The sequence below is a fragment of the Xiphophorus couchianus genome, chromosome 9 (genome assembly GCF_001444195.1).
Source record: "Xiphophorus couchianus chromosome 9, X_couchianus-1.0, whole genome shotgun sequence".
Classification (NCBI taxonomy): domain Eukaryota; kingdom Metazoa; phylum Chordata; class Actinopteri; order Cyprinodontiformes; family Poeciliidae; genus Xiphophorus; species Xiphophorus couchianus.
Window position 1 is genome coordinate 21,575,013 of NC_040236.1, and position 26,503 is coordinate 21,601,515.

The window sequence follows — 26,503 nt, forward strand, 5'->3', positions numbered from 1 at the left end:
TTTTGGTAGGGAGACAGTATTTGCTGCAACATGCAGGGAGAAGTACAGTAAGTGCTTGCTGAGTCATTAAAAACTGTCACGTTGCGTCATGTCTACTCCTCTTTTTCCTGCTGTAAAATGCAAAAATATAATCTGTCATGAACAGTAATATGACAGAATGGTGACTTTTGGAGGGGGGAAATCGACAAATGACTCCCTGTTTATGTTATCTGTTGTGGTGGATTTCATACTTGAAACCTCTCTGCATACACAGATATTCACAAGTCTCTAGTTTTTGTGTTCTCTCTGTCTTTCTCATGTGTGATATTGAAGAAGAAATGGTTCCTGTGGTTTAGAGGAAAATGTCTCATCTTAGCAGGGGTGGCCCCAGAAAAGTTTGGTAGGACAAGGGGGAGGGTGGAGGGGTGGCACACCAAAAAAGAAATTCAAATTTCAATTCTGAAATACTTTATTGAGCCCAAATGTGACGCATATTAATTCCAGGTTCTGCAATACAAAGTGGAAATATGAAAGAAGCTCCTCCACATTTAGGAGACGGGATTGATAGAGGCAATACCAGCAACGATTCTTCTACTGATTATTATAAAGACTGTGTGATTTTTGACATTCCATTTGTTTAGAAAAGGTCAATAAAGCGGATACATTTTCATTAAATTAAAATTGATTCTGCTTTTTAAATTGTTTTATTTAAATTTAGTTTTTTCTGCAAGAAATACATTTTGGGGATCTGATGCCAATTAAATACACAGTTTTGCAGACGCTGAGACTTTTTTATTTAGATTTGATGTATCGTCACGCTTCTGACTTTTAGCTGCTTTAGGTGTTTTTGTAGTTTTTACAAGTTCTGAATAATTTTTAATAGAAATCTGATAAAACAAGCTTATGTTGTTTTGTTTTTTTTGGCTCAGAGTTATTCCACCTCTGAGTTCTGCTCGCCACACCCTGCTGGGACATCGACGGACGCATCGAGTCGATATTCACTTCCACAGAGTGATGAATGTAGCACGAGGGAGGGCGGATTCATTCTGAATAACTCCTTTATTCGTGCTCGCGCTAAGAGATGACAGCTCAGACTGAGTAACCCAGAAGCCCAGCAGCACCGGTGTGACCTCTCCTCCCCGGGGACCGGCTCCCTCTCCCCGAGGAGCATAAGCTACTCTCTAACCGATGACCTGAGTTGTCTCGTGTAATCTGTCCACACGCACAGAGAAATACCCTGATGCAGTCCGTGTGGGCACAGCACACAAAACACAGAACATTTTATTCTTTATGTTAGCTGGTGACAGATTTGTGACCTCGAGTCAGGCGGGGAGTTGGCGTTGTGTCATTTTTGCGAAGAAAACGTCTTGTTTGGCTGAGCCGCAGAACACCTGATAACATTCCCGACTGAAACCAGATTGCTGGCTCACTCGCCCCATGCTGCGTTAGAGTGCGAACTTGCTAACGGCTTCCTGTGTGTTGCTGGTTAGAGACGGACCTCCTGCCCTTCTCAGAAACACTTTGGCATCAAAAGAATTCCTCGGGAAAGAGTGTTTCCAGAAACAAGCCCGTCTTCAGGCGGCTAATTAGTACTGATAGACAAAAATCTCTTAACAGTGATTAGATAGGAGCCTGTCTATTCTGGGAGTGTATTTTCATTTGATTTGCCTTTTATCATGTCATTATCAGCAGTGAGTATTCTTCCCAGGCATTTCCAAAGTCCAGATGAGGTTGGACAATCTTCTTTTGAACCGGTCTCTCCGCAGGAGTGGTATAATGAGACGGAGATTAAATGATATACCGAGCACTTTCCGAGAAAATTCTTCCCTTTGAACCATTTCGCAAGTTGTTAAATTTGACGTAAAATTGAGCTTTTTTTGAGCTTTATATCATGTTATAATGGTGTTCCCTCAAAAACATACACGGAAGTGTTGCTCTGGTTCTTTCATGCATGTTTGAGAAATCCTTTAATCTCCTGTGGCAACCATTCAGCTGTGCAAAACGCCTGGTGGGATCTAGCCCCGCCTTTCAGACAAAGCTCCTCCTCCCTGCAGCTAAAGCTTCGGGGCTTCCAGCTCACAGAGCAACCCTCTACATAACTCTCCCCAGTCAGCTCCTTCAGACTAGCCAGCAGCAATTAGCAAACCATCTGGTGGAATAGAGAAGCCATGTTGTGATGACTTCCTGTTTCAGCAAGAGCAGGAGCTTCTTAAAGAGGCAGAGAGCCAATTTCAAGGCCTTAAATTGCAAAGTCAAATTTGTTTTAAGTCATATTTGACATATACCGCATTTTTATAACAACCGAAGTTAACATACTTCAGTTGTTACTTGATTGTGCTATAAACATTGGGCTATTTTTTAACTTCCCTTCTTCTCTTTCCTATTCATTTTCTTCTTTTTCTTTTTCTTTTTTTTTTTTTTGCAAACAGTAATCTTAAAATGTGGCATCCAATTCTGTTCAGCTGCCCTGAGTCCAAACTCACTAGAATCCCTTTTGTTGCGTTTACAGCTGCAGGTCATCGCACATCCATGGAAAGACAAACAACAACAACAAAACAGCTAACATCAAGTTTCTGAAACGGTTTCCCCAAAGACCTCACTTAGGTTTTATGGTAATTTTATTCATTACACTTTTCAGCCCGATGTGTGCCAGGCAGAACAAAAAAAAACAAACTTAAATGATCTAGAGAACAAGGTCAAATATAGGAGCAAAATTAAAGTAGAAGTAAAAAAGAAACTGTGTGGTACAAGGTGTTATGAGACATGGATTCAAATATTGCTATGGTTTTATATATATTTCTGAGTCTGTATGTATCATCTTTGATTCGGTGTGGGTCAGAAAGCCCCCACAATAAATTCAAAACTGAATGTTATTTTTAACCACAGTACAGTTCTCTGTTACACAACAGTCCCTCCATGGAAAAAGAGACATGCAGAAAGTAATAGCATAATATTTGTGCTAAAAAGACATAAGGAAAAAACTGTAGTCATTAACAAAAAAAGGGGGGGGTTGACACCAGATAAGAAGGTAAATAAATAATTTTTCATTCCGTCCATGAAATGATGATTACGTCCACATGGAGGGATGATGGGGTCAAGAATGGACGGGTTGGTCTGGAAAAGGTGTGCTGGAAAAGAAAATGATTCTGTTTTTTTACGTACCCGTCTCTTGTCCTCTAATGAGGAGGTTATGTAACCAAAGCGTCGCAGATTTCAACCGGATGTCGGAGCTTTCCTGAACACCACACGTGGCGCCAGTATGAGTAAAGCAGATGATGAGACCCCCAAACCATACAAACTAATTACCTCCAGATTTAATGGAAACATCCGGCAATTTATCACTCAATACTCTCTCTTCTTAGTTCCGATTTAAATATTCTAGTTTCACGTTCTTGTGCTTCACGTTTCCCCAAACTAGTGAAATATTCCAGAAGTGTGGAACATGGATTAGGTTCTTGTAAAATAAAATGAAAAATAAAATAACATTAATCTAATTTAATTAGGGACATATGACACACGTTTCTTGTTAAATAAAGTGAATTAAAATGAAATCAAATAAGGGGCACATCACTCATCTTTCTTGTTAAATAAAACAAACTGAACTCTGGGACATGATACTCACGATTCAGGGCTCTAAAAGAGAAGAATCATGGCAAGTTAATCAATTTCAACAACTAAAATCTTCAAGCGAAAAGCACATGCGAAACTGTTAAGATTCAAAAATTGGCCTTTGGGTACCCAGATATTGTTTAATACAAATAAATAAAAAATGAAATCATAAGTAGATCACCCGTTTTCCAGCCATGTGGAGGAACAGTCATAACTCTCTTTAGATCGTAATAATTTAAGGTTTTAATTTAATTTTCTACATTTTTTTAAAATCTCTTCTGTAGCCATTATGAGCAGCAAATCTGAACTTCCAGTTGTTATTGTGGAGCCGTTTACCCTGCTAACTATTTTATCTGTTTTGATCTCTCCTGCTACCACATGAGCAGAACATATGAATGTGTCTATAGTCCTTGTTTCATAACATTAAAAAAGGATTTTTTTTTTTTTTTTTAGCTGCATAGCTGAACTCATGTCTTAGTTAAACAAAACAAAACACAGTCAGATGACTCATGCTTTTAAGACAATGGAGGCATAACGTTTTATTAATTTAAATTACACACAGTCAGTTTTAGGTGAAGCTGCTCCACACCGAGTTGTTTACACGGCGCAGCTCCTAATTTAGCTAATGACAGCTACCAGCTACAAACTGCACATTATGGCATCCTAGACGCTCAGACGTGTAAATAACTGTTAGAAGAAGTGACACGCTCCGTCCCTTGTGCTGGCTGGCAGGCACAACAACAAAATTACAGAGTATTTCCCGTTGCATTTGTTTTAGTGACACACTGGATTAACAGATATGGTTTGTTTTACCAGCCCTGGCAAAAACACAGAATCTTTACCAAGTGGTTTTGCTGTTTGTTTCTTACTGCAAACATCTTGGTACACTTGAAATGAGACAAAACTGGCTTACAAGAAGCTTTTCAGGAAGACATAGGAGCTTGTTTTAACACATTATTTTTATTCCACTGACGGATTTTTTTCCCCCCCATGTTTAAGTGAAAAAAAATCTGCCAGTGGGACTCTTACCTTTTAAAATCAATATTAAGGAATTATTGACTCAGAATAAGCTCCATGTGTTGCTGAAATGTTTGTAAGTTAGTTTAGTCTTACTTCAAGTGTGCATATGCACTAGAAAGTGGACCACTAGATTTTGTTTTTGCAGTGTTGTCCCAAAAACAAAAAAACAACCCCACAAGATTGCTTTAAAAAAAAAAATCACCTGTTGCTATAGTTACCTTCATTTCCGGTCACTTATTACCGATGGGTACAGCAGGTATCTCCTTATCTTATTGACCCAAAGACACATAGATTGGGTCAATAAAGAAAAATGGGAAATTCCAGCGTTGGGGTTTCAGATCAAACATCAGGTATTTGTGCCCCACATACTTTCGCCGTATATTCTTGTCTCCTGAGCAGCGTTTATCATCACTGATAGGACCAGGCGACAAGCCTTAATAGGTGACTCATTAAAACAAAGCTGGTAAAACATCTCCCCACATTATCATCTCTAAGGTTGAATCTTTTTTTTTTTTTTTATGCACAACTATTGACTTTATATCAGTTTCTGTCTTACATGCCCATGTACAAGAGAAGGTTCAAACTCCTGCCAAGCATTCATGCCATAAAAAAAATACCAGCAGCAACATGAACCCAGGGACACTTGTCTGAACTCTGTGATAAGTGGTTTATTTTCCATAAACATAAAACAGTTGATACTGCTACTGAGGAGACATTATTGGTCATCAGATAAAAGCTACTCTTTCATCATGACTCCCATCTTTATTATTACTTTTATTAAAAATGAGTCACACGAGTAGTTTTCCGAAATTTGTTCTTATTTTTTTCCCTTTTGGTGAGGTTATTGAGTGGCTGTGCTGGGAATGGACTGTTGGAGGAGATGATAGAGCAGCGTGGTCCAGAAAGCGGTGAGGCACGCGCCCGATAGAGTCACGGCCAGATCGCCGGCCTGGCTCAGCCTCCGTCGCTCGTTCACGGTCAGCCATGAACTCCCCGCGGCTCTCCCCGGGTCGTCTGCCCGGTCCGTTTGGCTGACAGACGGCGTCCTCCTCCGCGGAGCAGATGCCCTGCTGCTCCGCTCTGTAGCGCGCGTGCACGCACATACACAGGTAACAGAGCCATGACAAACATGACATGGAAAAAAAGAAAGAAAAAGGAGAAGTAAATTAATAGGTGGGAAACGGGGCCATCTTGTGGTTACTGTTAGCAAGTGGCCGCATCAGTGAGCAAACGGCAACTTACCCAGACAGCCCTGCAACGACACGACGGCCACGAAGACAAATATGGAGACGATGGCGGCGTACGCCTGTGGAAAAGACACATTAGTGATTAAAATGTGCCGCGTTTTATCTCACACAACACTACAAAAACACTAAAGCTCACCAAGTATTTTCTACCCAGTTTCCCCAAAAGCGGTTTGGTTCCTGTTGCCCTGAGCTTCCAAAGTTCAATTTAGCATATTTTTAATATAATTTTATTTACTTGTTTGTTTATTTTAATCTTGTCCTAATGAGGAGGACAAAGTATTTTGAATCTTTTGTTTTATTGATTTTTTAACATTTTAAAGTATTGAGCACCTAGCAACTTTGAATCATTTTATATTTATTTTGTGTCACTCAAAGTTTCCTGTAACTGTAATCGAATCTACCTAAAATCTATCTATTTTTACCTAGTGGTAAAAATATTATTGATTGACTGACTAGTGTTAATATGTTAGTACACCTGAAATAAGACAAAACTAACTTACAAGTAACCTTTCAGCAAGATTAGCTTGTTTTTGTGATTATTTCATTATTTCACTTAAAACATAGGAAAAATGTCTTGCTACAAGTGAAACAGTCTGCCAATGGAACAAGTACTTTTATTCATCAATATTAAGGAATTATTGATTCAAAACAAGCTAATATAGCTCGCTGAAAAGTTGCACTGAAAAAAACAACTGGTAATCCAACTTTTAAAAAAATAAGTTAATTTGTTACAAGTAATCAAATTAAGTTTTTCCAAGAAAATATATTAAGATTAAGTTTTTGTGTTAAACAAACGTAAGTAAAGTTTGACAAACTTCATTCAATTACTTGTAGCAAATGAACTCTTTCTAGGTTAGTTTTGTCTTATTTCAAGGGTGCCAAGATATTTGCACTAGAAACAAGATGAAGATTACTTGGTAAGATTTTGTGTTTTTGCGATGATAAAAACAAATCTGCAATGGATTTAATTTACAGCGACTTTCAAAAGAATTCAGACCCCTCAAAATTCTCCACCTCGCTGTAGAAAGGAGAGCACAAACCTTTATGTATTTTACTGGGGTTTTGTGTGATGGACCAATGCAAAGCGCCACGTCATTGTGAGGGGAAAAGAAAGTGACACGTTATTTTTGTTGCTCATTACTTTTTCCCAGATAGCTCAAGCTCAGACGGATTGGGTGGAGCGTGTCTGTGAAAAGCAATTTTCAAGTCTTGCTGCAGATGGATATAGTTTGATTTAAACATTTCCAGTGTAGGAAGGTGGAAGACTTTGCAGGTTTTTGCAGTCTCACATCTCCCTGTGCACCTTTTCTCCCTCAAGGTGACGCACAGTGTTAGGTTGTTACACAAACATAGCATGTAGGCTAAAGATAAGAACCGCGGATTAATCTGACCAGAACGCCATCTTTTTACATGTTTGCTGTATCTCCGAGATGGCTTGTGGTAATGTAAAAAGTCAGAGAAGACTTCTTGTTGCCTACAGTGATGCACTGACAGTAGTCCTGAAGAGACCAAGATGGGTCAAGGCAAGCACTCTGCAGGCCGTGCTTCTGATGTATTAGTTTATATGCAGTTTAAATGAATCTGAAAATAAATTCCTCATGGTCTTAGTAAACCATGATAAATTGTTTACGCCAGTGGTCCCCAACAACCGGACCAATTGGTACCAGGCCGCGCAAGAAATAATGAACTACTTCCGGATCTTTTATTTTGAAAATCCCGAACCGGATTTTACCGGTTACGTCTTGCGCGTCAAAATTGAGCCAACTTGCGGCGGAATGAGTAACAAAACAACATCGGATTACTGCGCGCGCCCCCCGCCCGGTCCGCAGCTAAATAGCGAAAGGCTGACCGGTCCGCGTGACTACAAAGGTTGGGGACCGCTGGTTTACCTTTGAGCTCTACACGATACCATTCACACCTGTGGAGACACTGGTACAGTTGTCTATTATTACATTTTGATTATGTAACTTTTAGATTGTAGATATGAGTATGTTTGGCTGTTATTTACGTTGTTCTTTTTCTTAGTTGGACCTGGAGCTGACTAGCTAGCTGGCTGTCTGGCTAGCTACCAAGCTGGCTATATAGCTAGCTATGTAGCTATGTGTCTATCAAGCTAGTTAGCTATCTCTTCTCTGAAGGTCTTGGTGAACGAACAGGATGTACATGTCAAGTGGAGTATTTGTGAAAGTGAATGTGTTGGGCTTCTCCTTGGCTCCCAGACAGTAATTGTGATTGCTATACAAGAAATGGAAAAAATAAAAAAGAAATTAAACAACTTGTATTTCTATATATAAGGTGTAATTCAGTCAGAGAAACAATCTTTACTAATTAAGCGACTTCTGAAGGCCGTTGGCTGCACATTGTTTTAATTTGATGCATCAGCCGCAGTTTTCAGACTGTGATCTGAAAACCATATAACATTTCCTTTTCACTTCACAACAATGTTTTATTCTAAGTTGGTCTGTCACACAAATCCCAATAATATACAATAGTGCAAGTACAAAAATGTGGATGGAGGAAAACAAAACAAAACACAAAGCCTGGCTATAATTGAAACCTGAATTACTCTGAGATACAGTAGGACAAAAGCTTGAGGTGTGCTACTTTTCTATTCTTGCTGTGCGCAGCGTGTGACGGCTGTCTGATGCTCACCAAAAGGAGCTGTGCTTGGCTCTGAGTCACGCTCCTCCAGGCTCTTCCCATCTGGAGTCCGAGCAGAGCTACAGAACAGGGCGTAACGGCCTCATCATCCTCAATCTCCGCACATCTGAGCGACAAGACAAAACAGTGCGAGCTGTGTTACATCATCAGCTTCAATAAGTACAGACCTACCACGGCGCATTCGGGCCACGGCAGATGGAGGGGTGGGGGAGGGATTTAAAAAAATCTCAGACATTTTGAGATGGAGCTCAGAAAGATTCTAGAAAAAAACATTAAAATTTCTGAGATTGAAGTTGAAATTTTTCTAGATAAGATGGATAAAAACAAGGACATTTTCTGAGCTTCAAAAGTCAAATATTTGCAAGAAAAAGCTCAGAAATTTTGAACATTTATGAAACTGTTCTAAATTCAGGAATTCTTAGATGAAATTCCTAAATGTATAAAAACGCATACATTTTTAGACTCATTTCCGTTTTTGTTTTTAGAAAAAAAAAAACAAGGAACTTCTGACCTTCAAAAGTCAAACTGGAAAAAAAAAATCCAAAATTTTTGAAAATGTTCCAAACTAATTTTTTTTAAACCCAGAAATTTTAGAGGAAGAACTTAGACATTTCATATTTACAAACGTCAACAAATATCCCAGAAAAAAAAAATAGAATAGTTGTTTGTTTTTTTAAATACTCAAAACTCCAAATTTTAGATTGATCTAAAAAAAATATTTGAAAATGTTTAGGAAGTTTCTGAATTTCAAAAGTTTAACACTTTTTGAATTTAGAAATTTTTCTACTTTTAAAATTAGAAATTTAGAAGTTTTCTTTTCTAGAAAATTTTTGAAACATAGACATATCTGTTTTTTCCAGAAGATTTCTGTGACTAATCTCAACATTTCAGAATGTTTTTGGCTGAAATGTACCTCTTCTCCCCCCACCCACTCATCTCCAATGGCCTTACCACGCCGTCAGTCGCATTAGATAAGAGCAGAGCAGACACTTCCATTACCTGTTTAAAATCTTCTCCATCACAGCCTCCACTCCGTCGCCGCGTGACGCGTTGAAGAAGTCAAGGACGCTCCGTGGAAGGACGTGCCCCTTTTGAGCCAAAACGGCTAAATTGAACATTCCCTGCGAGCCGGTGTGGAAAAACAGAACGATAACGGTTCGGCTGATGGCTTATTCACTCAGAAAGTCTCCAAATAATAACGGCGTGTAGTGCCGTTTGTTGTTTTTATTGCGCCGGGCCTCAAGCCTGTGGAAGTTTAATTAAGTTTATCATAGGGTGATGAGATTACAGCTCAAGTAAATCTGTCACCTGAGGGCTGCCCGCCAGAGCTGCTCTGCTATACATCGATACGGCCTGCTCAGCCAAGGATAATGAGTTCCCCCGTGTGCCGGCGGAGGAATAGTAGTAGTAGTCTCCTATTTCCAGCAGGGCTATAAAAAAAAAAAAAAAACAGACACATATTTGCTTGTTCAGTGACCAGACCGGCAGAGAACGAGACGGAGAGGTTGGAGCAAAAATGAAACGAGATGAACTCACTGGATGGATGAGGATCAGAGTTTAATATAGAGTGGTTGCGATATCTCCACCGACAGTCATAACCGACGCCCAGCTCCTTTTCGGTTGGGAGAGAGCAGAGCAATAACGAGGGCGTGTTATCAACCGCTAATAATTTCCCTCTGGGATAGTTCTCTTCATTTAGCGTGTGACTGGAATTGTGAGCGATTTGTCCATTAGCTACAATCACAAACTCCAATTATGATGCATTAAATGCGGAACTGAACCGGAGTCGGATTAAAAAGGCGGCGGCTGGAGCACCAGAGGAGGCAGGGGGGGGGAGACAGGTAAGGCGGGGGTGTCTGTGTGTGTGTGTGTGTACCTCACACAGGTGAGCGGCGTTACTCTGGGCTAAACCCAGGCCGGTTTCGGCGGCCAGGATGTACTTCACAAGCGCTTCCTCCCTGTTGGCGGCGCCACACGGCGCAAAGACAGGAGACAAAGAGCGCAGATCAGAGGGAAAGGATTGCGTCAACACCAGAGAAATAAAAGTGAAAATAATTAATTTTTTCCCCTTACCAGGCTCCCTGGAGGTGGGCCTGAAGAGCCTCCCTCATCATGAATCCAAGGTGGCCGTTCCGTTTGCAGACGTTTTGCAGTAATCTGTGCGACGAGTTGTATGAAAAATATGATTTATAAGTCAGCAAAAAAGGATTCAAAAAAGCAGTTTTGAATTTTTAAAAAATTTTTTATTGAGATTGCACGTGACAGACCAGCACAGTGTAGCGGACGATTGTGAAGCGGAAGGAGAAAAAAAAGTGCTCGCTTTTCAATTTTTTGTTCTTTTGTTTTCAACAAAATGTCATATGAATATAATTTCATCCCCCTCCAGTCAATATTTTTGTGTAACCAGCTTTCACTGCAATCACAACAGCAATTCTTCTGGGGGTAACGTCTCTATCAGCGTTCCACTTCTGCAGACTGAAAATTGTGGACAGTTCCTCTTTGCAAAATAGCTGCTCGTACCGTCACAGGCTGGTGGGAAACAATATTTAATTTCAGTCGGTGTATTTGTTGTTTTGTTTTGAAAGAAAATCTTGACACTTCAGTCAGATTGCAATGGGAGTGTCTATGAAAAGATTTTCTTTTGGTTTTAGAGCCAAGCTTTAACTTGCCCATCGTAGTTCTGGCTGCACGTTTGTTTTCGTGTGGGCAGAAGATGAGTTTGGACCCATCCATGATGCTGCCACCACCATGCTTCATTGTGAAGCATGGGTTTCCCCGTCTCGCCTGTGTGCCGACTCCAGCCTCAACCTGAATGGATTTTGCTGGACAATCTCCATTTCTGGTGCAACAGTTCCTTTACCAAACGTTTTTCTCCTACTCGGTTTTCTATAAATGTGCCTGAATGCAGAACTCTGTGAGCAACCAGCTTATTTAGTGACAACGTTTCGATTGTGTTGCCTACTGACTCAGAGTGAGAGACCGTTTAAAGGCTCAGAAAAACTTTGCAGGTGTTTAGCCGCTGGTGGCGTGACACCATAAGTTTCTAACGTTTGGCTTTTTCCACAATGTTACCATATCTAGAGACACTGAACTTTGAGTTTTCATCAAATTTACAATAAGTAAAAGCTTGAAGTGTGTCAGCCCACGTTTGTTAAACTTAAATAAGTAAGCAAAATATTAAACATTTCATGGTGTACTTGAATACACAGAGATGTACAGGTAATTCAGTCAAACTACTACTGATATCTACTAGGCGACCTCTGATTCTTTGCACCAGTTACTACACTTCTTTCTTTAGGTCTTTGCGATGACACCAGGCTAAATACTGAAACGTCCCAATTCTCAGATTTTAATTGCTAATAAAAAGTTGGTGTTTTTGGGGGTTTTGTTTTTACTTCTACTTCACCGTCATATGATCATTTGTGTTGGTATATCGCCTATGAAATATGTTATTTTGTGATTGTTCCATAACACAGTAGGAGTGTAACAGGTAAACCTTTTATGGATGCAAACTTGACTAAAAACCCACCTGTTTAGGATTGTATTTGAAATGTAATCAATTACAAATTTATTGATGGAACTTGACTTAATGTCGTGTTTTGATTGTTGATTCTATGTTGCATTGTGTTTCTGTGTTTGTAATGATGTAAGGCACTTTGAAATGCCTTGCTGCTGAAATGTGCTATACAAATAAAATGTGATGTGATTTTTGATGTGATTGTAATATGAAATGTGAAAGGGCTCGGGGAGTAGATCAGTTCAAAAAGCAGCGGCAGTAGCAAACCTGCTCTTTGTCCACTCGTTGGGATTTGGTTCAACAGAACCTCTCTGTGTGCCAGACAACAATGCAGTGGCAACAGCTCATATTTTTAGATATGCAAATGCCGCGTTCTGACCTTGAATTAGCCGCCGTCACTGAAATTGGACGGCACCGAGCTGCAGGCTACGGCGCAGCGGCCCGCGACGACGCTTCCTTCACCAAGCTAATGAAAAGCCCCTTACGTCACGGCCCTCTCCACGTCCGGAGAAACCCCCCGCAGGCTTCCTGTCGAAAGGTACCACGCCGCCTCCACCGACGCGGCCGCGTGGCCGAAGCGGGAGGCGTTCAGGAACTGCTCGAACGCGGCGCTCTGCGGATGGAGGCCAGAGACACGGAACAGAGAGAAGCAAGACGATTACATCTGGGCTGCGGAACCGATTGTAAAGATCTGAAAATAAAAAAAAATAAAAAAAACCTCGTTCCTCCACGGCTTGTCTGGGTTTTCCCCGGTGAGATGATAAATTCCCAGGTTGAACATCCCATCATCGCTCCCATTCAGGGCGGCTTGTTCAAAGTATTTTGCTGCATTTCGGTGGTCCTTCAGCACAATCCCATGGTACCAGCCTAAGCCGTTCAGGGCATTAATTGAGCCCTGAAGCGTGTGGGGGGGGGAAACAGACAGCGGTTTTCACAGTGAGCTCCTATATGGAGTAAACACACCGATTGATTGCTGCTCCCTCACCATCGCAGCCGCTTTCTTCAGCAGCTGAAAACCTTGAGTGTAGTTTCTCTTCACTCCCTGGCCCTGAAGGAATCAACATCAGCAAATCAATAAGTGTCAAAACAGCGGCGGTGAAACACACACACACACGCACACACACACCCATGCAGTCAAACAGTACTGTGTTCAATTCAGTCGTAAAATAAGGTCCTTATGATTTTGCACGACCTTCATTAGCAGGATGGAGTAGTCGTAGACCGCCTCGGGATCCTTCATTTGCATGGCGCTCCTCTCAAACCACTTCACGGCGCTGGCGATGTCTTTGGAGACTCCGTTTTGTCCCCAGTAAAGCATTGTTCCCAGACGTCTCTAAAGTTAATAAGAGTTTTTATTAGTCTGCTCTGGACGCCGACTCCACCACTGACCGCAGAGGAGACGTGACGCTCCCGCGCTTTTTGTGCGCCTTTCCGCCGGACAGCCACACGGAACTCATTTGAGTAATGAATGCAGTGAATTTGGACTTCCGGGCGGGGCGCGTATGTAAGCCAAACGTACCTGAGACTCCAGGTCTCCCCTTTCCGCTTGGTACTGTAGATACCGAAAGACGTCGCTGGACTCGTCCGTCAGGGAGTTCAGATCGTCTTCGTTGCCCAAATAGATAAAGTGAGGCGTGTATTGCTGCGGGGAAGAGAAACACGGTGATTACGGTGGTTAAACTTGTTAAAGCACAAAGTGGGTTTTTGTTCATAATAAAACTTCCACTGTAAACACTCACAGCCATTAGATGTGACACATCTCCCTCGCTGATTGCATCATTATCATTCATTAGGCAAATTTAATATCCAATCAGTGCGAATCAACCGCAGTGTTCAGTTGTCTGAGACACACACCTGGTCGGACGTTCAACATCAAGATCTACATCATACAGATTTTAGGCTTTTTCCAAAGCGGTTCGACTTTTCCTTTTTTTAAAGTTGAATGATGAAACAACCTATAGTTTTTGCAACTAATTCTAATTCTAGTTTTAAGAAATGGTTGGATTTCTTGTCTAATTATTTATCCCGCAACAAAGAGTATTTAAAATCCCCAATGAGTTTATCCAAAATTCTGGTTTCCTTTTCTACCAAACATGGAGACGCAGCCTTAACTTTCTACGCACCACAAATCTGGAACAAAACACTGAGCTCCTTTAAATCAGGGCTAAAAACCCACCTGTTTAGAGTTGCCTTTGATTAGTAGTAACAGAAAACACTGACCAACACATTTGACGTATATTGCTTGATGATGTTGATGATAGCATTCAATGTCCATTGCTCGTGTCACAATTGGCGACTTTATGATGTTTTCAAGCACTTTGAACTCCCGCGCTACCCAATCAAACCCGACTTACGCCAAAACGGAACAGCGACGTCAGAACGAGCCGATGAAACATGCGCGAACTAAACCACAAGCCGAAGGGTTCGCGGAAGTGCAGAGCTAAACAGAGACCCAGATGTGTCTTTAGATGCTTTGAATATTCATGATTTATTCCACAATTAGTTTCGAGCACAAAAATATCTCTTCCTCTGAATAACGAGGACGGCGTGGTTTGATCCGACTTGACTGACAGTTCTGCAGTCGCAACAAACATCGGTATAGAGTGGAGCTCAGACTGATGTCCCTTTTTGAAAAATACACCTCTGCATTTTAGTGAGTTGTTGAAAACATTTCTAAGAATAGATGGTTGTTGCACTTTGATCTGATTTTGTCCTTTGGGTCAAACTTTTAAATCCCTCTATTTTTCTTATTATTATTATTCATCATTACTGTTTTCGTGCTCCATTGATTCCCCCGTTCAGGATGAAGCAGACAGCCGGGTCTCTCTGGTGTTTTCATACGCCTCTCTTCATTAGATGGAGCTTATTGAAATACTGGTAGAATAAACAGGAAATCAGAAGGAAGCAGGCTTTTCTCTCGTGGCGGGGCCTCTTATCTTCTGAGTGCTCTCTGGCGTTCATCAAGACGGCTTGATTTCTAAATGAAGATTTAGAGCTCATCCATTCTCCCTTTTCCTGCAGCCTCCCCTCAGTCCAGCTGGCTGGACAAACAAACATGCAATTAATCATATTTTTAGAGTCGGTGCATTTTAGAAAAACCGCCGCCATGTGTGACGCACGTTTTATCTGCTGGGAACGGAAAAAAACTCCCTGTTATCGCTTTTGTATTCTCATTCTAACCGAGAGATGAGAAGCAGATCGATTTGAACGAGGGACGGGAAGTTTGGGTAAAGTTTAAACTGCATTAATCACATCTGCTTTGTTCATTAGGTGTCGAAACAAATGGCAATCGCCATTTGTTTCTTACAGGGTGTCACTTTGAAGTTGTGGTTTTCTTAAATTAGAGTGAAACGAACCGGCTGCTGGGTCTGGTTTTAGAAAGAGCTGACAGACTGACAGCAAAATCAATTTCATCTTCCTCCTGAAAAAGAAACAACAGCAATATGCAGAGAAAAGGCTGCGCTGACCCAAACAGGCCGGACTGCTCGGTCTAAATAACAAAATGATGAAATCGTAGGTCATTTCTAGTAACGGCCACGGGTTATGATAGTTTTGGGTTTTTCATTCGAGTTTAGTTTTGTTCGGTTGTGACTTTCGTTGCGAGTTTTCATTCATTTTTAGAGTGGGATTGCTAGTTTTTATTAGTTCCTATTAGTTAAATATTGTTTTGTTCTTATTAGTTGTAGTAGTTAGTTTTTTCCTACGGTGGTTAATTTTTAGGTGCAAGATTCAAAGAGGTCAAGGAATTGCATTATGATTATGCGTACATCGACTGGGTAATGATTAATCAACAGACGATACAATTTTCAAAAAATGTATTCGATTATTGTTGAACAACCAGCTGACTCTGGAATTTTATCTCAACTTTTGCTGTAGCCATTTTGCGGAGTAGTACCGTAAAATTCAGACAAACTGATGCAAACTGTTTAAAAGGCTAATAAATGGATTCATAAACACAAGAACAAAGGATATTATAATATAATTTCAGTATATTTTAGTTAGTTGAATAAACACACAATATAATTCCAGTTGGAGTTTTTCCCCAGTAATCACCGTTTTTACTTTATTCGTTAACGAAAATGTTTCCGCTTTTGTCATTTCGTTAAGTTCAGCTAGCTATGACCACCTTAGCAACGACAGCCTTTATCTTATAATGCTAGCAGTTTAACAAAGTCGCAGCGATTGCTACCTTATGTTCATGTATTCGCGATCTGTCGATGCTGCTCTGCGAGCCGACGTTGGAGTAGTAGCCATAAGCCACGTCTGAGTCTTGAGGAAAACCGTCGAGGCCGTGCGCGTGCTTGAACCCCGCGTGCATCAGGGCGAAACGGTCGTCGCCAGCTGCACCAATCAAACTGTAGGCGTGACCCTGAAACAGATTGAACGTTGGGTGTAAAATCCACTCTTTCACAAGTAAGTGTAACACAGAAAGTTAAAGCTAAAGTATTCATAGCCCTTGAACTCGATTCGCGTTTTGTTGGGTACAAAACTTTAGTGCTTTTTATTGGGATTTACTTCAGCAGAGTAACACAAAGTAGAGCAAGACTGTACAATGGAGGGAAAATGACACATGGTTTACTGTTTTTTGGGGTTTTTTTGCAAAATATTTAGCTCCCTTCATTCTCATACACCTAAATGAAATCAAGTTAACAGACAAAACATTACTTAGTAGACAGAATCGTGAAGACCAAGATCGTGGAGAAAGTTCAACAGAATGTTTCACCAACTCAAATTTAAGACATTTTAAAACCATTATGAATTACCTATATCATGACAGAAATGTACAAAAGAAAATCTCTTATGCTATACATAGTAATGCCAAACATTTTTAGCATCATACGGGTTGGCAACAGAAGTGAGCCGGTGGCGAAGACAAACATCGTCCAGCCACCGGGCGATAATTGTTGTCTGAGTCCCAAGGTGAGAAGAAGTAAGAGTAGAGGAAGCAAAGAAGGAGAGAGAGAATTACAAGAAAACACCCTAGAAGTCTGCTTCTGCACCTGCAGAAAGCGAGAGGAAAAAGACCACAGAGAAAAACCTATTCAGCTACAACATCACTGAAAAGCACACATTACAAGTCAATACAAGATAGTGGCAACTGCACCCCCAACATAGAGTTTATCTAAAATCACCTGAATCACAGTGAACATGAACTGAGTCAGTTTGACCAGGGTGAAAGGAATTTCTAACAGTTCTTGTAAAGGATGAACTGACGGTGGGGTAGAGGTTCACCTTCAAGAAGAACCGTGACGCTAAACGTGCAGACAGACTTGTAATGGCCTAGATCAAATCCTTATATCTCAAAATGGCCTAGTCTAAGTCCAGACCCGAATCTAAATATGTGGCGGTTTGAAAAGAAAATGTAAGAATTTAACTTAAATTTAAGAACATTTTGAAAATGACGCATCATTCCCTTCCACTTCACCGTAGAGCTCTACTTTGTGTTTGTCCTATTAGGTAAAATGCCAATGAAAAACACAGTTGGCATGGATTTTACCTTTTCTTGATCGGCCGGGCGACCCAGGCCAGACAGGTAGATGGTGGCCAACAACAGAGACGCTCTGTGATTCCCAAAGCAGGAGGACGCCTGCAGCAGAACCATCGATTCGGACGGGATTTTCATCTGCTTCCCTTCCACAAGGAAGACGGCGCCAACCGTTAGCTCGAACAAAACGCTTCCGAGGCGCCTCACACCCAAACGCTCTGCCGAAACAGATCAACGCCGTGAGCGGCTGGATAAAAAGGTGTGCGTTTTCTTTACTTGGCATGCAAATCTCTGTCACCTCTCTGGATAATCTCCTCCACTCCTTGCAGGAAACGAAACAGCGTGGCGTGTTTCTGCTGCGTTTCCACGCTCCACGTCTGCGTGCACGCTGCCTCTCTGCTATCAAACTGACCCCGGCGTCTCAGAGGGTCGTTAGAGCAGACAGCTGAAATAAAGGGGGGGAGAAGAAGACATTCCCTGGAGTGTTTGCGCCTTTAAAATCAGACTCACGCGAGGTGTTTCTCTGTAGATTGGCTGCAACGTCACGTTTTTAGGACATGTCAAAATAGTGTCTCACCTTCGTCGGTCGGGGACAGAAGGCGACTCTCGACCACTTGGTGCAGAAAAGCTTTTGCCAACGTTCTCATTTCCTGACACGCCACCTGAGCCCTGTCCAGCTCCTGCGCTGTCGACATGGGGTGAAGCTGATTTCTTATCTGGAACATGAAAAGCAGTGGAAGTTAAGACAGGAACGGACAGTCGAGGAATGGAACAAACACCCGTTTGTGATTTGCAGAGTGGAAAATGTCACCTCGTCGGTTCCAAGACGATAATACTTGAAAGGCCCAAAGTAGCCGGCGAAGCCTGGCATGTATCTGCCTCCTCCAATCACAAAGTAGCCGTCTGTGTCGTCGAAGTGGATACTGTTCCTAAATCTGAACGATTTTTAAAAGCATTTAAAGTTGTGCGTCCAAACTAAATAATGAGATACCAAACAGAATTTTCCCTCAGTGCCTTGCTAACGAAATCACACCCTCACCTTCCTGAAACAATGGGCAAACTCATTTTTTGCCAAAAGTTTTTTTTTTACGTCAAGTAGAGGCAAGTAAAAGGGACAATGGTTTTTTTGGTTTTGTTTTGTTTTTTTGGGTAAATCACTTGTGACAAATAATAACTTAGGCCGATATGAAGGTGAGGATATTTATGTTACCTACTGGAATTTTGTGTGACAGAGTAAAATGCTGAAGTGGAAGATTTTCTTTTTTGGATTTTTTTTTTTTTTTTTTTGAAAGACAAATCTGAAAAGTGTGGCATTAATGTACTTTAAAAGCCTCCTGAGTCAGTCCTTAGGTGCAGTGTTGGTTTACCACAAGACATCGCTCTTTGAATTTTGTTCAATAAGCTCAATTTTGGCTTAACCTGGGCAAAGTAAAAGACGTCATGTTGCTTTATTTTAACAACATGACGTTAGCGTGTGAATTTACGAATTTAGTGGTTGAGGAAGGCCTTGGGGCTTGGTTAGGGATATCGGATTAAAGGGGGATGGACCCCTTTAAATCATTTTTCAGAAATGATTCGAGATTTTTTTCAAACCATAAGACATTTCATCTTCTTCACAATTATGCACCACACTGTGTTTGCGACAACATGACAAAGCTTAAGGGCAAAATCTGTGTTTGTTCCCCATTGATTTATCAGTGACGTGCGGTCAGGGGAGGTCAGGGGAGGGTGAGGCAGTGCCTCACCTGCCATCATGGAAAGAAAGAAAATATATAATCATAAAGTAATTTAAATTGTTATATTCATCCGGTGGTTTGTACTAAAAAATATTTATTTTTCATGTAGCTTCACCAATTTCGATTTTTATTTGTTCAAAATCGCTGAATTTTCTTATTTTCCCATTCAAATGCTTGGAAGCGATGCCGGTGAGGCAGCAGCGAGCTCTGCCTCACCTTGGATTGCGCAACCCCTGGCTCTGCGCTGGCTGCTAAGCGGAGAGAGCATGTTGCTGTACGGCGTCAATAAAATGGTTTAAACAAATTTAATATGTGAACTTATTTCCAATAATTTAGCTTATGTATATAATGTACAGTGCTTTTTGTCACCAACTGTGTTTGTGTAACGTGTTTCGTGTAATGAGCGATTATAAACGGCAGAGAACAGGTTCGAGGTGAGGCAGGCAGTTCTCTTGCCTCATGGCAGGGGGCGCTCAAGATCCCAGACGTTCGTCTTGTTCACTCCTCAACTGCCGAGTAAGTGACAGCGAGCTAGGCTAAACGATTCGGGAAGCAAGTCAAGTGCAGCGATAGATTATAATAGAGATAGTGATTTTTTTCCTCTCGCTCATCCCGACTTTCGACATGAATGACTACATTACAACACTAAAAAAGTTTTCTCAAGTGGACTTTCAATCGCAAACTGCTGTCAATCTATGCATCTATTTGCAAATCTGATTCTGATGACGTCAGTGCCTCACCAGCTATGAACCTCACCGCACGTCACTGATTTACATAAACAAACTGGTTTTACTTACACGTATTCAAATCTGTGGCTCTTAGCGTCCCATGTTACGTTCAGCAGCACCTGAGAGTCCAACACAACAAGGTAAAAGCTCAGCATGAAAGCAAAAAAATAAAAAATAACTACTGAACTGTGGACAACTTCAAATTCAAAACACAGACTACAATTGCCTTGAATCTCCCAGTTGGAAAGAAACCATCGTTCAAGATCTTACAGCAGGAAACAAAGAGCCCGACCGGCAGACACGGCTCAGGAGGAAACGGATGATTGTGCTCGCTCAATTTCAGCTTCAATTCCTCCTCCGCCCACCCAAAACCGCATGTTGGTGCTTTTTTTTTTTTTTTACCTTGGAGTCCAGTATGTAACAGTCCAATCTAATCCATTTCCATAGGGGCAACATTAAGTGGGTTCGAAATGCCTCATCTTCCCCGGTTGTCAGGCGGGCCTGAATTATGATGTCTCCTGCACAGAAGATATGACAGTCATATATTTCGCCAGAGGAAATCCAAAGCTCTTTATTAATACATAACGCAGTCTGTTCCTGAGCCGCACAAAAACACACAACATCGCTCGCGCTCGTCTCCCGGCAGCCCGGGCCCCAGATTCTCCACGGCAGGATGTGTCCACACAAGCTGCTGTGACCCACCTGTTTCTGAGAGCTGCATCAGCACCGAGTCAAAGAGATGTTCCTTATCCACATGATGGATGATCCCGCAGTGCTTCTTCTGACACCACTTCAACAGGTAGATCCACACGGAGAAAGCGGTGCTGGCAAAAACAAACAACAAGGCATGATTGGACAAATCATTTCTTCCACCCAGTCAGGCATGAGGGTTGAATTTAAAAAACTCTCTGCTTGTCTGCTAAAGAAAAAAAAAAAAGAAAACGCCTGACCTTGCTTTCTTTCACTGACCGTAAATAAAAAGCTTATATGCTTGGGTGAAGAGGCTTGGCGGTGCTCATGAAGTCATTTAGAAAGATGGCGAATTACAAGCGAAAGCTGCGAGGGCTTTTTGACAGGAGCTGAAAGAGAAACAGCCACTGACCTGTGGCAGTCAACCTGCTGCTCTCAACACACACCGCTGCGTCAGACACACACCTGAAGCGAGCGTCTTTATGGTGTTTAACGTGTAAAAGAGAAAAAACGGCTCGCTTTTTTTTTCTTTTTTTAAAGCATTTGGCACAATATGTGCAGACGCAGCACGGGGTGCCGAGGGGAGGTTCTGTCGCCCGCTGTGTGGGTGAACCTTGAGCAGAACAAAAGAATGAGGTAAATTAGGAGTTGCCAAGCGAAGCCCACCTGGGCTCGGTTACGGCGTGAAGACGGACTCTCTCCAGAGCGTCGCTGATGAAAGGCCGGAACCGGCGGACCACCCCGAAGCGCTCTCCGGTGCTGGCCAGAGGGAACTTCAGCAGATCTACCACATCTGTGCAGAAACACAGCATTTTAAAGGCACAGTTAGGAACACACGGTCCAACACAAACATAATTTGTTCCATTGCAAATTTTCCTCTACTTTTTTTCTTTCTTTGTCACAGTTAAATGTTTCAAAACATTTTTATACTAAATAGAATAAATAGGCCCTGCGACAGACTGGCGACCTGTCCGGGGTGTACCCCGCCTCTCGCCCGGAATGTAGCTGGAGATAGGCACCAGCAACCCTCCCGACCCCATTAGGGACAAGGGTGAACGGAAAATGGATGGATGGATGGATGGAATAAATAGATTATTTATTGAAGGAAAAACTATCCAAACGAACCTCACCCTAATTGAAAATGCCTACTTTGCTAACTCTTGCCATTTCCTAGTCCGTTTTCACTTGGCTTACCAGCCTAACTGCTGCTAGGCCTGTAAAATCATTTAAATAAACCCTGTTGACAACATGAAGTGGGTTAAAAGCCCTCAAAATGCTGCATGCTCAGATCTAAAAACGTCCAGTGTAGACATCTCTGTATGAGTGGATTATTTGGCTTGTTGTTAGGTAAAGATAAAGGTAATTTTATTTCTATAGCACATTTTCAGCAACAAGGCAATACAAAGTGCTTTATAGGAATTAAAAGGAAATACAAACAAAATAACAAACCAAAGGAAAGAGCAAAACAAGAAAAAGAATCTAATGTTGGTCTGAAGTATGTACGCTAGGCGCTCCTGTTCAGGGTTGCTAAGTATCTTCTGGTCTAATTCCAATTTCTGGGTTGGAAGAACCCAAAAATGGAATCTAACATTACTAGACTACATTTTAGGAGTCTAATAATGTTGATCCAAAGTACGGTATATAAACTAGATACTCCTATATAGGGTTGGTAGATTAGTATAAGTAAGTATCCTCTGGTCTAATTCCATTTCTGGGTTGGAAGAACAGGAGTCGAAAATGTTGTTGCTAAGGGAGTTTTTCTGGATTCTAAGTTTGTTCTAATCCCTGTTCTGGGTCGATGGATAAGTAAGTGCTCTCTGGACTTTCTAAGTATGCTCAAAATTTGCAAAAGTAATGAGTACTCTTCAGTTTCTAAGTAATAATAAAAACTGTTGACATCTCCTGTGAACGTCAGTAGCTTCACTGTAAAACATTGCTGCTCACAACAATGTCGACATGCTCAGTACTTGCTTTCCCCATCGTACCGGTAATGTATTAAGAGAAAACGACAGAGTGATTGAGGGTGTACACCTGTCTCATATGGGCACTGATGGATCCTGTCGTTGGACGTCAGCCACTCGAGTTGAGCGGACCACGACGGGCACTCAGCGGGGGCCGACCCCGGCCACAGCGAGAGCCGCACCACCCGCTGCACTTTATGAATTCCCGCCGCGGAGCCAATTTCACCGCCTCCTTTCAAATCATCCAGCCAAGCTTGAAGTGTCACGTTCTGGGCGTCTGCCGCGCTCCCGTGGACATGGCGGCGGCGATGGGACACGGACAGAGGCAATCTGAGCAACACCCGCCGGACCCGGAGCGTTTGAGGTGTGCCGCTGATCCATTTCCTCCTGAAGACCACCAGATCCGTCTTCCTTAATGTTGACAGCACGACTTCCACCGCGAGCCGACACGGCCTGGAGCACCGATACCGCACACGGACCACTGAGCCATCTGCCACTTTGTCAGGGACCGAGTCGAACCCTATGAAACTGTCAGGTGCGGCGTCATCCCCGCGGGTCGAAACGCCTCGTAGCACAGACGCTGCCTTGGTGAAGTGAGGGGGGGGAAAAAATTAAATCAGTGTTATACAGAGAAAACAAAATGTTGTTTTTAACTTATTCCACTTTAAGAAAGAAGACAAACACACTGGACCATCTGTTGCTGTATCCTGAGTCAGAATGACAGATTTGACAAGATCTGGGGCCATTTCCAGACTTCTCTACATCTAACGATTATTTTAGCAAACGATTATTCTGACAATCGATTAATTGGATTAAAATATGGCCATATTCCTCCTCATTTAACCACTGAAGTCTTTTTTTTAATACAATATAAGAAGATAAACGTTTTATTGCCTAAAATGCATTAACAACTTTTGTTGTTTTTTTTTTTAGTTTGCGCATCATCATTTGTACCAAAGGAGGCATCTGGAGCGGAAAAAAATACTTTCTCCATCAAGATGTGAAAAGATCAAGCCTTTCTGCTTGACTTGACATCCACACAGTCACCTGTTGATTTTTGAGTTGACCGATTAATACAGCAAAAGGTGCTTAATAGGAAATCTTTTTATTTAGTTTTTTTTTATTTTATCTTTGTTGATTCTCAAGGAAGTGTCATTTACATGACCTCAGGCCTCTACATCACAAAACTAACTTCAATGTTTGAAATAAGGTGGACAAGTAGACCATTACGTTAGAACAGTCAAAACAAAAATGCAACTTCACTTCCCTGACAAAGATTATAAAGCAAGGAGTGAAAGAGAGCGGGAAAGAAAAATAAAAAAGAGAAAAAATTAAGTTAGAAATTTAAAAAGCAAACCACAAAAAGAAAAAATACACCAACGAAAAACATAGTATTAAATAATTATGAAGTATGTCTGTCATAGGAGAGTGGATTATCGAGGAGATTTCATCAAGTTTGGTCTCTAGAAATGAAATCAGATCTTTTAAGTTTCACATAGCCACTGACAGAATTGTTCAGTCTTGTGATTGAGAGAGGCTGTTATTTTCTCCATTTTATTCATCTTAAATGTTATGTCGATTCAGTAGTCTAAAGTTGGTTTGTCTTGTGATAACCATTTTCTAGTAATGTCTTTCTTACTTGCTATTAAAAAAATAGTCATCAGAAGCTTTTTGAAGCCTCTTGAGGAATTATGCCAAAATACCTAAGTTTGATCTCCAAAGGAATGTTCTGCTGGAAAATGTCTTGCAAGGCACTATTTATCTCTTTCCAGTAATCTTTTAGGATTGGGCAGTCCCAGAAGACACTATAATGGTTTGCGTTTTGATTTCTATTTTTTCTCCAACATGTAGGAGGATTCCCATCGTAGTGGCGTTTCTGAGCAGGTGTGATAAAAGAATTTTACCAGATTATTCCAGGAAATCTGTTTAAAACAGAATTTGAGCCAAGCGAAGTTATGCCAGTTATGTTTTTGTCTTGTATGCAAAATTTGTATTTTGCAATGTTGTGGCTTAATTACTGCCAACTATGTTGTTCTCTCAGAAAACGGCCCTTCTTTGAGTCTGTATACTCCCTAAACAATCAATTACAAAATTAGTTTATTATCATGTCAATTGTCGATTAATCACAATTAATCCAATTAATTGATTCAACCCTAGACATATCCTTCAACTTTAAAGATTGATCTATTTCGCTACAACTGTCCTTGCTTCCTCTAGCTCTCCACAAACAAAATAAAGCACAAGAACTCTATGAAGACTTTTAACTACAACTTCTAACTTTGTATCATGTCACAGTTTATATCAGTTTAAGTCTGTTATGGAATCGTGTAGAATATATGCATCAATTGGCTCCCTTGGTAAGCGTCTGCAACCAAAAACCTTCAAATAAATTCAGAATTTACTGCAGCATGTTGAGAAGAGTTTGTTTTTAGCAACACAAGTTGCATAAATAATGCAACCATTAACAGCTAAATATTAATGACTATTTTCTGTGATACATAAGTATAGCAAATTGAATTTTTGCGGCTCTCTGAAGAACCGAAGCAAAGAGCGGCATCTTGTGTTGACCAGGTCTCCATGGCAACCATTTGTTATAATCTTCATCACTCTTGATTAAGGATTTTTTTTAAGCTGCTTTAGCCTGTCCTTCCCAACATAAACATATTTCTCTCTCTTCTAAAGGCTCAGGAAACATTATTAAAAGTCATGGCATCGTGAACTCACCAGGAGACTTTGGAAATCTCCACCAGAAAACTCAAAATAGGTCATTATTGGGTCTTTTTTTTTTTTTTTTTTACAAATATTCAAAAAATATGGCCAAATCAACAGAAATCATTAACCAGTCACAAAACCAATCTTTCATCAGACATGCATGCCTTCTCTGGGTATTCCAGCTTCCTCCTGCAGAAGGAAGGATTTGATTTCTTCACCAAATATACATATGTGTTCAAAGACAGCATTGTATTTTCATACAGATGTAATAAAGGATGCAGCTATTTTAGGGCTTTTGATTCATCTTTACCTAGGATGAAAACAGACTCTGAGCAAAAATTGGACACATTTATCCTGCAAACTAAGCTGATCAGATATCGACCAGTCATCACCTAGATAAAATAATGGCCTAAGTTATTTTTAGCCAAAATTGACTTTGGCAAGAAAATCACCACCTCTTTATTTCCAAAATATGTTTTAGGCACAAAAAAATAAGTCACTTTTGACAAAAAAATGACTTTGGCCATTATTTTAGGAAGGTAGTGACATTCAGCTGCGCTCTGACAGCAACTTCCTGTAGTGTAAAATAACACTGAGGACGGAGTGACAGTAAACCAACACATAATGAGGTCAAAACATATTAAAAGTTACGTTAAAAAATATTTTTTAAAGTCACAGAAAACATTTAGATTTAGGAATATCGACAGATTTAGGTGAATGTAAGGTGAGCTTATTATTCTTTAGTCACTTTCACATGTGTGTTTACTCACGACTGAATGTAATATTATTAAAATGAACAGTTCCGTTAAAGACGCTTTAAAGAACATAACATGTTTGTGAAGAAACTGATCAAACCTAATTATAGTTTCATATTCAACAGCTAACGTCAGGGAGGTAAAGTGAGACAAAGAAGCTTACCAATAGGAAACAAGCAGTGAAGGCAAATCCAGGAACGCTGGTGTGAAACCAAGTCATTGTGAAAGGGGGTTAGAGCAAAGTGGGACATGAAAATAAATATTTAAACTTTCGGTTCATTGTTTCTCTAACAAGCAAACGTAGCTTCCTCTGGCTATCCGACACCTGCCGGTTGCGTCTCGGACAAACAGCAGTTGCGCGAGCACACGCCCCGCAGAACGCAGCACTACCTGATATTCTGGT

The 26,503-nt window shown here is 41.0% G+C and overlaps 1 protein-coding gene across 2 annotated transcripts; it reads right to left on the reverse strand.

Moving 5' to 3' along the window:
• Positions 1–4,799: 4,799 nt before the first annotated feature.
• LOC114151249 (protein sel-1 homolog 3) lies at positions 4,800–26,470 on the reverse strand. Of its 2 annotated transcripts, none has more exons than XM_028028344.1 (24): positions 26,264–26,470; positions 22,704–23,213; positions 21,339–21,465; positions 20,685–20,806; positions 20,385–20,500; positions 20,052–20,101; positions 18,330–18,453; positions 18,096–18,234; positions 17,817–17,963; positions 17,531–17,736; positions 16,223–16,402; positions 13,553–13,675; positions 13,226–13,366; positions 13,019–13,081; positions 12,752–12,928; positions 12,519–12,646; positions 10,590–10,673; positions 10,393–10,474; positions 10,053–10,128; positions 9,825–9,946; positions 9,516–9,637; positions 8,508–8,622; positions 5,851–5,914; positions 4,800–5,688 (listed from the first exon to the last, which is right to left on the reverse strand). In XM_028028344.1, the coding sequence occupies exons 1-24, from the start codon at positions 26,349–26,351 to the stop codon at positions 5,450–5,452; spliced, it is 3,345 nt and encodes a 1,114-aa protein (XP_027884145.1). In that variant the 5' UTR covers positions 26,352–26,470; the 3' UTR covers positions 4,800–5,449. The 2 variants fall into 2 exon arrangements, with proteins under 2 accessions (XP_027884145.1, XP_027884144.1); XM_028028343.1 differs by having other exon boundaries at positions 22,704–23,217.
• Between the last annotated feature and the right edge of the window lie 33 nt (positions 26,471–26,503).